At 33.1% G+C, this 12187-nt stretch overlaps 1 protein-coding gene across 4 annotated transcripts in view; it reads right to left on the reverse strand.

Annotated features, from left to right (window-relative positions):
- The window catches only part of PHIP (pleckstrin homology domain interacting protein), a 143668-nt gene that overhangs the window by 115125 nt on the left and 16356 nt on the right, over positions 1-12187 (reverse strand). For 2 of the 4 annotated variants that reach the window (XM_034962409.3, XM_034962408.3), the window contains exons 5-7: positions 10888-11038; positions 10698-10796; positions 2277-2294 (exon numbers count right to left, since the gene is read on the reverse strand). In XM_034962409.3, the coding sequence (XP_034818300.1) occupies positions 2277-2294; positions 10698-10796; positions 10888-11038 (268 nt within the window). The remainder of the gene's footprint in view (positions 1-2276; positions 2295-10697; positions 10797-10887; positions 11039-12187) is intronic. The other 2 variants (XM_034962410.3, XM_034962411.3) reach the window with 1 other exon arrangement.

Raw genomic sequence — 12187 nt, forward strand, 5'->3', positions numbered from 1 at the left:
GTAATGTCTATAAAAATGACCCTCCAAGTTCATTAGTTCATTACAAGTCCAAATAGTTGTCTATATATGGTGTTGTTGATTTCAGAATTTCTATCAGATAAATGTATTGTGTGGCATCAAGTATTTAATAAGGCATAAAATTACTTGAAATGTTGCTCATTTTAGAGATCCACAAAAGTGTTTTAATGAAAAGGAAATATGAGGGTAAAAAAAAAATTGCTAATCATAATTTTCTAACAGAAGTTATGCTAAAGCCAGGCATCAAACCCTTGAGAAAATGGCTATAAAGGAAGAGGAAAGCAACCATGGTTTAGAGTTATGAGAGGTTTTTACTAGGACTTCAAGAATCTGACGATTAAAAAAAAAAAGTCTTATCTGCTGCAATTAATAATGTGGGTATAAATGTCACCACACAATACGTAACGAGGAGAGGAAAAAGGCTACAGAACACTCTTATGATGTGTAGCAAATTTAGAGAATAACAGCTAGTATTTACTGAGTGTTTTACTACATGCCAGGCACTATTCTAAATATTTTACATATATTCTCATTTAATCCTCACTAATCCTTTGAGGTGGATACTTCCATTATTCCCAATAAGCAGATATTCCTTACCAGTAAGGAAACCAAAGGATAAAATGTAATTTACTAGAGGTGAAGCCCAGGTTTAAACTCAGGCAGTCTGGTGCCAAAGACTGTACCCTTAACTATTATATGCTGCCTATGTAGATCAATATTAGAAAAGAAAGACTGAAAGAAAACATGCCAAAGCATGTATAGCAGTTAAGGAGTGAGACTGATTAATTTTTGAGCTGTTCTGTTTTCCAAACTTTCTCTATTGAGCATACGTTCATTCTAATTTTTTATAACTCAATCTACCTCAAGGAATTCAAAAAAGCAGTAGGAAAACTCTAAAATATCTAAAGAGACTAGCTTAAATTCAAAGACTGACAAAAATAAACCTAGAGATAAAGATGCAAGGAATTTAAATTTATTTAATCATAAAAAAGAAACACTAATGCCTAAGCATATTACAGTGTATGAATGTATATTATGCTATAGAGAATGACAATTGCGTATTTGAAAATGGACTGAAAAAATGATATGCTATAAAGAAATAATTCACATCAGTTTTGATTTGAAAGCTGTAAGATAATACTACAAAGCAGGCCATCAACTTTGTTGTAAGATTTGTTTGTGTAATCTTTCCCACTGAATTTTTAAACAAAAAGAGAAACATGTCAAAGATAGTTCAGGTTCAATTTTGTTTCAGAGGGAATCGTATAAGGAGGAATGTTTTAATTCACTATAGAGCCACAATGGAAAGACCTGTTACTAACATGGGTATCAAGAAGTAATGACAACCAAATACTCATAATTCGAGGGCCAGAATTAATCTGGGAAATTATTCAACACAGGTTGGTTTACTTCTACAGTACCATCTGGTCTCTACATCATACTGTACCAGCAAGTAGCAACCAACCAACATAGAAACAGGACAAATAAATCACCGTAATAGTAACTATAATGAATGACAGTCCCAATTTCAGTTAAAGTACAAAGAACTGGGTTGCAATATAAAAAGATAATCTTGTAGTCACCTTTTTGTCTACAAAAAAAGGAGGGCAGGTATTGGGAATAGAAGAGTAAGGGGAAATAGTCACCTGAGCAACATAGCACCCATGATAGCTTCTCTCTTCGCTTTAATACTATAACTAAAATAATCAGTATGCACAGCAGCTACTTTCCAGATTTCTAGATATTCAATTTTGGTGTGTAGTTGCACCTCCTGTTTGAAACATACTATGTTTTTAAAATTTAGCAGATACCATAAAGATGCATAATGTCTGAAAAGGAAAACCCAAATACTAAACTGAAATAAAATACAGAAAATGATGATTCCAAGAAGTAAGCAAAAAATCTCATGAACCAACTACATTAAGAGAACTAATAAAAAGGGTAGATATGATAATTATTAGGAATAGTATTTAATCTTCCTCTTATTTTATTTCCTGGAAACCAGTCTGATGCTAGTTCAAGTAGAAAACACACAATGACATAATGTTTTCAGTTTTAAATATTTTAAAATGTTTACAGTTGTTTTAATAACAATTTATTTTTCTTTTAAATAAACATTTTTTAAGTTAGTTGGTTTTTTTTAATGTCAAACATTTTAATCACTCAATTTTGAGTCAACAAACATTTATAGAGCACCTATATGAGCCAAATATGGGCTAGAGAATATAAGAGGGAAAAAGAAAAGACATGGTACTTACCCTCATGGAGATTGCAGTCTAGCAGGGAAGAAAGACATGAAACAAGGACTTACAACAATGTTAAGTGTTATCAAATAGAAGGTATAGGGAAATCTTGAAATACATAGCAAAAGGGTTCTAAACACATTGGGGCTGAGGGGTGGGTATCTGGGAGTCTGGGAAAACTTCTCTGAAAAACTGACATTTAAACTAAGACCTGAAAAATGAACAGCCACAGAATGCTGATGGGAGCGCAGCATATTCCAGGTTGAGGAAACAGCATGTGCAATAGCCTGAGGCTGGAAAGAGCATAGCATTCAAGCAACATGAAGAAGTCAAGATTGACTTGCACACAGAGCAGAGAAAGGGCAAGTGTCAAGAGAAGAGACTGAGAAGGTAGGGGGGCGGACTATATAGAGTGCTTTCTAAGCTAGGTTAGGTATTTTGGACTAAATTCCAGTAATAACGGGTTGAAGTTTTGGGGGAGAAAAGAATGGAGTAATATACATAGTAAGATTTACTTTGGGATAATTCATTGCAGTTTTCTCTTGACCACAATGAGAATGAATTGGAAAGGATATAAGTAAAAGCAAAAGCTAACTTTGCAAAAAAATCAAAGGGTTCTGAAAACAAAATTTCATTTTAGAAAAAATTTAATCAGCTTGACACCAAAATTATCAACACTTTCTCAAGGAATTAAATACCTGATCTCATAAGTATCTGGCACTATATAAAAACTTGAAAAGAACACACCATGTTTCATTGTTTCTAGAGTTCAAATACTGAGGCAAAATTCAAACACCTGCTATTACCAAATCAACAAATGGACAGAGCTGGCACATTAACACATAAAGAATTTCATAGAGAAGGCAAAAAGGTGCTATATAAATGTGACATAAAGTTAAAAGCATAAGATCTGAGGTACATGCATACATATACACACAAAAACAGAGATGTAATGTCATTGGTTACTGCTTTTCTAAGCTTCAGTTTCCTCATTAATAAAGTAAGATCAGCTGAGTGTGGTGGCTCACACCTGTAATCCTAGCACTTTGGGAGACCGAGGTGGATCACTTGAGGTCACGAGTTCGAGACCAGCCTGGCCAACATGGTGAAACCCCGTCTCTACTAAAAATACAAAAATTAGCCGGGTGTGGTGGTGCATGCCTGCAGTCTCAGCTACTTGAGGGGCTGAGGCAGGAGAATGGCTTGAACCTGGGAGGAGGAAGTTGGAGTGAGCCGACATTGCGCCACTGCACTTCAGCCTGGGCAACAGAGCGAGACTCAATCTCAAAAGAATAAAATTAAATTAAAAATGTAGGGTTATCTTAAAGAGTTGCTATAGAAAACAGACGAGACAAAATGTTTTGCAAATTCAAAGGTATTTTATACTAACATTGATATGGACTGTCCCTAAACAATCAAATCTTCATGTGCCATAAAAGTTAATTTAACTGAACATAGTTTTCTTTTACTTTTTAAAAGACTTTTGTTGGAGCCCAATTTTCCCCCTGAGGCTTCCTTATGGAGCTGAACAAATTATTCCTTTGTTTATAAAAATATCTATTCAGCCTGATCTGATCATGGACTTCCCAGGTCCAAAAGATGTCTAAGAAAACATTGAATATGTAACTTCAAAGGATCCCTGAAGAAATTCAAAATAAAAAGTCATGACCTTATGAGAAAATAATATCATAATTTGCTTCACCTACACAGATATGAGTATTCAACAAAATCAAACCCAATAATCACTCTGGAAAAATATGTGATGCAAACTAAAAGGGAAAATGGCTAGTGATTCCTAATTACTACTGGAATTGCTTGCCAGATGTTTTATATGAAGTGGAGGGGATATCCCTCATCACATCTATAACCTAAAAACAAATGTTATCCTATTAGTTACAGAAGAAATTAAAACACAGCTAGCTACAAAAGCAACAATTTAAACTCACCTAAGGGAGTTTCATTTCTTCAAAGTTTTGCCCCCTTTTTTTTGTCAACCATTAATTTCAAAAGAAATTTAAGCAGAGGAAAAAATAAATAAATATATATTTTGTACATTTGATACTCTGGCATAATGAACATTATTTCCCTAAAAAAAAAAAAAAATGCTAATACACCTTGCAAGTCTCTCACAGCTAACCTGTTTTTAAGAGGCAAAAAAAAGGGAGGAAATAGAAAGGCAGGGGAGGGGCTAGGGAGAAAATAGTTAATAAAACAACAAAACCTGTGTCAAATAGAAATATGAAGATCATTCAGGGAAAACACTAAAAAACAAAGACCAAGACAAAAAAGAATATAACTGAGTCAACAATCATTAAACCAAAAAAAAAAAAAAGCGAAGTATAAAACCTTTATAAGACTAAAATTATGACTAGAAAAACAGAAAATGAGCTCTAAAAGTAAAAATGGTTACTGAGAAACAATAGGTTAAAATAAATGTATTTAAATAAGTGATGAGTAGATATCTAACTAGGAATAAAGTATGGATTGAGTAAGAAAATGGAAAGAAAAAATACTGAATATAGCATATTAGAAAAAGATAAGTGAACAGGAAAAAAACCCCATATATTATATCTTATAATTTGCTGAATTATATGTAACTGTTAACTTATATATTAAAATTATGTAATCTCATATATTTGTAATATAAAAAAATTCTAATAATTATGTAAGAAATATATGAGGAAAAATATAAACCTAAGAGTCTAAGAAAAAAAAACCTTGATTGAATAAATTTAAGAAATTACCAGCTACAGAAAAATTCAAACACAATATTGGAAATATGGCAAAATATAGCACAAGGTGAGAAAGAAGAGTCTTCTCTACAAACATGTGCATCTAGCTTTAAGTGACTGTTTGCTGTCTTTATTCAAACTAGTTTTCTCAGAGAATCACAAAATTATAAATGTAGACAAGATTTAAGACTTTTTTTTTTTTTTTAATGCAAAGGCTTCTTAGCATTAATTGGATATCTGGGTAGTGAAGCTACTTTTCAAGGCAAAGTTTTTTCCTTACCCTCAAACATGTTTAAGAATCAGGATTCTCAAAACTCCTTATCCTCACCCAAAACTGCAGAACTTAATAGCAACCCTCCACAGACAAGTAAAATAAAAATATGGAAATACTTAGGCAAAACACCAAAAACGATGACATATGAAAGACCTAGAGATAAAAAGTTTACTTTGCTAACATGTCAAATGTAAGAAAAACGCAAACAAAGCAATCAGCAGAAATTGCTTTAATTTAATGTATTACAATCTTTTTCACAAGATAAACATGCATTAAACCAACTTCCAAATTTAACCTTAAAAACCCCTTTAATGTATTTAGGTCTCTTCTTTCCTATCTCCCCTTACTCATGCACATTTATTACTGAAGTATAAGCAAATATAGAATAAACTATATCTGAAAACAGGCATAATGTGGGTATGGAGGTAAGAGAAAGGACAATACCAAAGATTCACTAATACCTTTGGAAGTAAATGCTGCTATGCCAAGTACACACTCACATCTCTCTTCCACAATAAAAGAATCACAAGCTGGTAATAACAACAGATCAGTGGGATCTTTTGTCTTTGCTTTTGAAAACAGTATTAAAGGAGGTTCTAGAGCACTGGAAGGCAGGTGAACCACTTTGGGTCTCTTGCTGAGACTGAGTTCTAGTTCAATTTTCACAACTTACATCAAAGACCAAAAGGTTCAAAGTAGTTGGGAATTATAAGCACATAATAAAATAAAACAGGATAAGAAAACACTGAGACAAGCTCAAGTGGCTTCTCAAATTTTATAGGTATGTATTTTATATTCCAAGTGTAATGAACTGATAACTCAGTCTACTCATAAACCTTAATTTCTTAAAAATCAGTTTCTGGTTTGGTGATTTTATCTTCTCTTACCACAAAGCTATTCTTGGATCAAGCTTCTCTTCTTTCTACCAACCTTCATTCCATTTTTGTAATACCTTACCCACCTTTGAACTTTACTTGTCCCATCCCAGTGTAAGAATTTCATCAACTACCTACTACTTTTCATTTAATATTTACTAATGCTGAAGAGTTGGGTCTCTAAAGAGCAATAAAACATAATGTCTGTCCTCCAGGACCTAACAGTATAGTAGAGGAAACAAAGGTAAATAAATAGCCATAACCATGTGATAAAATCAATAGTAGAGATAAGTAAAACCACTTAATTCTGCCCAGTTTAACATCTGAGTTTTAAAGGATAAACAGATATTTGTACAACGTACAGAAAACAGAGGGGCATTCCAGGGAGAAATAAAACATGTGAGGAGACAAAAGGATGAAAACCAACATGGCTGATTCTAAGAACTGCCAAAGAGTTGTACTAAGCTAGAGCACAAAGTGCAGGTGAGGACATGGCAGGAAAAGTGGGAAAAGGTCAGTCTTGTGTGACGCATTAAAATGGTTGACACTATCATTCAGTCACTCTCAATGGGGGAAAGGAGGAGGCATGACATGGTAATATGTGCACTTCAAAAAGTTTAGAGCAGTGATAATTTTGCCCAGGAGATATTTGGCAATGTCTGGAGACTTTTTAAATTGTGACAAGGGGGTAGTGGGGATGCTACTGGCAATTAGCAAGCAGAGGCCAGGGATGCTAATAAACATCCAACAATGCATAGGAAAGCTGCCTACATCCAGGAATTATCTGGCCGAAAATGTCTCAACAGTGCCAAGGTTAAAAAACCGTGGTTAGAATCTGACTCCTAGGATACATACAGGAATAGACTAGGGACAGGGGCTCAAGTAGCAATTAAGTTCTGGGAGAGCAGAGGTCTTGTTCTTGCTTATCCGCAACTCCAGACCCTAGCCCAGTGCCAGATGTAATTAGAGATATACAATATTTACTCAGCGAGTGAATGAATAATGTAGAACTCCAAGCAAGAAGTACCAAGGCCTGAAATGTGGCTGTGGCAATGATAATGGAGAACAAATTCAAGAAAGTAGAATAAACAGGTATTATTTATTAAACGGACATAAGAAATGAACAGTAAATCTAAAATAAAATTATCTCCAGGCTTCTGGCTTGGAGTAACAAGGTTCAGAGAGTGTCAAAAATTACATTTTAGGTATTTTTAAGTTTGGGATGAATGTGAGATATTCAAGAGGTCCAACAGTTTCCATATGGTTTGAAATACCTAAGAAAATCCAATTTTGCCACAAGCTTAACCTAAAATTATCCTCTGAACTACAGTAAGGAGTCCAATAAAAAATTAACAAACCCTATGTCAAGTACGGTATCCTGGACTGGATCCTGGAATAAGAAAACGTAATTAGTGGGAAAACTTAGTGAGACATGAATAAGGTCTGCTGTTTAGTTAACAGTAATGCACCAATATTGGCTTAGTAGTTCTGAGAAATAGACCAGGTAATGCAAAAGTATAACATTTGGGGAAACTGCATGAGGGGTATACAGGAGCTCTTTAAACCATCTGTGTAACTTCTCAGTAAATAATTTCTTACTCCAAAATTAAAAGTTTATTTAAAGAAAAACTACTACCCCAAATGTGTCAAAATTTTAATATTTGGGATCTATATTAAACGTTTAAATCTAAGTACGTATCTTAAGAAAAGCTAAAATATCAAGAATTTTTTCTTACCTCCACTGATACTTGGTAATACCACACTGACCAAGGAAAGAGCAAAGAAAACTTTTAAAGGTAGCCAGACAGAAAATGGCAAAGACTCAACAAAAGAAGAAATAAGTCAGTACTACAAACATTTATATATTTTTTTTTCAATCTTCTGAACCTACTGTAACAGCTTGAAATAATGCATTGTACCACTATGCAGGCAGCTATTCTGGCAAGAAGACTGATGAATTATTTCTCCCCAACACCATCCTGTTCATTACTTTATAGCGATAATAAAACAAAATATATACCATGGTGAACTCTAGCAAAACACAGACACTAAACTATGACTATGCAAGCTGAGTCATTTTGGTCAGTCTAGCTTCTCTGCAGTGCTTTCAAAAAATATATGTAAATACAATTTTTTAAAGTAGGCAAAATGGGCAATCCACTACAGGTGTTTCTTAAAATAAAGCAAAGATTTTCCTGAAAATCACAATGGAAGAGAGAGAAAAAAAAAATTTATCTTAAACTCTAAAAATAAAATAGTCTTTCAGAAAGGTACATCAATCACCTGCTTGGCAATTAATTCTGTTACCTAAATGAATCAATTACATTTCTATGCTTGGATGCAAAACCCAAGGTATTTTTGCCATACGTATATATAGGGTTCTGTACCATCTGTTGTTTCCGACATCCACTACGGATCTCAGAATGTATCTCCTGTGAATAAGGGAAGATAAATGTTCCTCTCTCCTTGTCAGCAGTATTTACTAATCTGACCATCAATGACGTGGCCTAAAATATTATATTTGATTTTATAAATATTTGGTTCCCTTTTACAAAAAATGACTAACACCAATTTTCTTGAGTAGCCAAGTGTTATTATTAATAAATTCAGTTTACTGGGAATAAAGCATAGCATAATGGAGTCAAACAGTCTGGGTTGAATCCTGGCTTCACTTCTCACTGCATGTGTGAACTTGGTCAAGTTACCAAAATCTTTCCATGCTTCAGTCTCCTCTGTAAAATAAGCATAATAGTTCCTACCTATAGAACATTTAAGGTTTTAAAAGAGTAAATAAATAGAAAATGCTTAGAACAGTGTCTGGCATACAGGAATTACTCACAAAGCAAATGTTATTTACCATCAATCATTCTTACACTTTCATTACCTACCACAGGCCGGACTGACAATGTACTGAAAGAACAAGCATAACGTGTTCTCCTTATTATGTGGATCTATAGTTTTCCAAAGACAGGATAAACTTTTCCTAAATGGGAAAACTCCTATAATATTTTATCTTTCCCTTCTTGCAGGAATCCTATTATACCACCTTAGAATACTTTTCTAAGTACAAATATACCCTCGTCTCTCAAATTTTTTTGTTGTTTTAATGGTTGTTTATTATAGCAAGATTATATATTGAAATTATTTAAACAGGACAATCTTATGTTTTAAAAAAAATCATAGATGATTACCCACCACGCAGATATCACATACGTTATCTCTGAAAAGTAAGTCAGAGCAAACAATTCAGAATACATCAGAGAGTCAAAAACATGTAAAACATAGAAGAAAGGATAACGAAGAGGATAAAGTGTTTAAGTCCCATAGGAAAGGAGAGAGAAAGGAACACAGAGGTTATTTTAAGATAATGACTGAGAATTTTTCAATGTCAATAAAAGACATTTCCAGAATCTAAGCAAGACAAATTTTTTAAAAATTAACATCAAGACATATCATACTCAAACTGCAGAAAACCAGAAAGAGAAAAAATCTTAAAAACAATTAGAGAAAAAGGGATTGCCTTCAAAGTAGCAAGTTAGATAGTAGACTTAAACCCAAGTACATCAATGATTATATGTAAATGACTAAATGTTCCTGATAAAACAGATTGTCATATTTTTTAAAAGCCACTTTTATATTTTTAAAAGACAAGAAATAAAAGGAAACAAAAAGTTGAAAGCAAAATTATATATATATATATATAAAAATGCCAAACAAAAGTCATATAAACTTACGATCTGTATAATAAGTATCCAGAAAAGGAAGAATTAAGTAAGATTTGAACAGGTGTAAGAAAGAAGAGTAACATTCCTGGCTAGGCAGGAACATGAGAGTGGAAAAGAAGCTATGATTGAACTTTGAAGGTCTCTGAAAATTAGGAGTACACTTAGAGAAAGTACAACACTATTAAAATATCTTAACCTCTTTATACTATCTTGAGCAGAAGAGTGACACAACAAAGGTAGAACTGAATAAGGTTACTATTACAGTGTTACACACTATACTGGGAGGGAGAGAGAGATAGAAGACACCATAGGCAAGAAGATTAGTTTGGATGATGCTGTATTAATCCGGGTAAGGCAAGGGCCTGGTAGTAGCAGATGTGAAAGGCATGAACCTAGGAGGCATCTCAAGAAGACATACTTGCATCAGTACTCCCTCTTTGAAACTTTAGCCAAAAAAAGAAAAAAAAAAAAAAGTACTGTGCTCTTAAAAAGATAACTATTTTTGTCTCCTACCATTATAACTAATATGAATTATATATTGATTCTACTAACTCGACCTAATAATATATACCTTAATATGGAACTTTCGTAAAAATAAAATTCCAATGAGCTAATTGGCCTACATAAGGTGCAATGTGCACAATCCCTCATTATACATGACTTTTTCACTATTAAAACTACTACTAAGAAAAAAAATCAATTTTTTTCTTTTTGAATGCAGATGTACATAATATGAAGTTCTCTAATACCACAGTAACTAAAAAACCTTTTCATTTTCAAAAGCTCTTTACCAAGAGGCTATTAACTACTAGTGAACTCAAACAACTCACCAATGCTGGGTGGGCTACCATAGTTAACTGGTGACTCAGGTGGTCTTCCACAGTGCAACGCAGCCAGAGCAGATCCTTTCCACACAACATGCTTGCAGCCTATTAAACACATGTATTTTTATGCATACAAAGAACACAAAAACAAAAGTGAGATAAATAATGTCTAAATCCTATGAGAAAATTTTCATACTTTTATTTGTGCGTAGTAAAGACTGTCTTCCAGCTCCTAATAAAGTTTGTACTCCAGGAACACTTTGAGGAATTTCTTGTTCAAGAAGAGGTCCTAGTCGATGACATATTTGCAGCAAGTGATCAGGTGCTAAGTGTCTGTAATACTTCACCTATTATGTAAAAGACAAATAAAGTAGGTTTCAGTTTATCATTTTAATTTTCAAAATCTTTGAGCAACAATAAAAAAATTCATCCAAGTATAAAATATTTTGTTTTGCATCTTTGATGTAAAGTAAATCTCCAGAATAATTAAGAATTAAGAACTGATAGTTTGTTATTAAAAAATTTAAGAACACTTAACATCTATGCTGAATTTCATAATTTACCAAAAACCTTACAGAGAGAAAGGCAAAATTCCAACTGCTGCTTTAAATATCTTTCAATCATAAAATAAAGCTACCCACTATAAAAAGTTTGAGCACTTTTGGAACAACTTCAAAATACTGCTTAATTTATACCGGCATTTGAAACCATGATATGAAATGCTAATATTTTTATTAGTCTTTCAGTAAATAAACAATATTCACTATCTAAATAAAATTATATTGGAAAAAAATACTATTGTATTACTTCATAATTAGCTATCAAGTTAGAAAAAAATTTCCACAGTAGTATCTAGTTCAGCTATTCTCAAAGTATGTTTTGGGAACCCCCGGAGGTCCCTCAGATAAAACTTATGAATAACACTATATTAGTTGTTGTTCACTTTTTCTCATGAATGCACGGTGGAGGTTTCCACAGGACACATAACATGTGATGTCTTAACAGACTGAATGCAGAAGCAGATAGGAAAATGTCTCCTCTATTAAGCCAGATATTAAAGATTCACAGAAATGTAAAACAATGCCACGCTTCTCACAAATTTGTTTTGTTTGGGAATAATTATTATAAAAATGTTACTTATATTAAAATAAGATTAGTTTATTAGTATTATTTAATAGGTCTCCAATATGTTAAATGGTAAGTTTCTAATATGGTAAATACCAATAGATTATAAGCTATACAAATAAAGGAACTTCAATACATTTTAGTAAGTGTAAAGGGGTCCTAAGACCAAGAAATTTGAAAATTGTTCCTCAAGTTTACCAAGTAATGGCAACTTTAACATGAATTCCTTTTGATAAGACTGATGTGGGGGGAGGTGAGGATTTAAATCATCTCATTCCATCTTGCAATATCTGCTATACTCTTAACTGCAGAAATCCATGAACGATATGTTTTTAAAGGTAGCTAATACCCATCTAAACTGAAGCCAATAG

The sequence above is a fragment of the Pan paniscus genome, chromosome 5 (genome assembly GCF_029289425.2).
Source record: "Pan paniscus chromosome 5, NHGRI_mPanPan1-v2.0_pri, whole genome shotgun sequence".
In the NCBI taxonomy this organism is placed as follows: domain Eukaryota; kingdom Metazoa; phylum Chordata; class Mammalia; order Primates; family Hominidae; genus Pan; species Pan paniscus.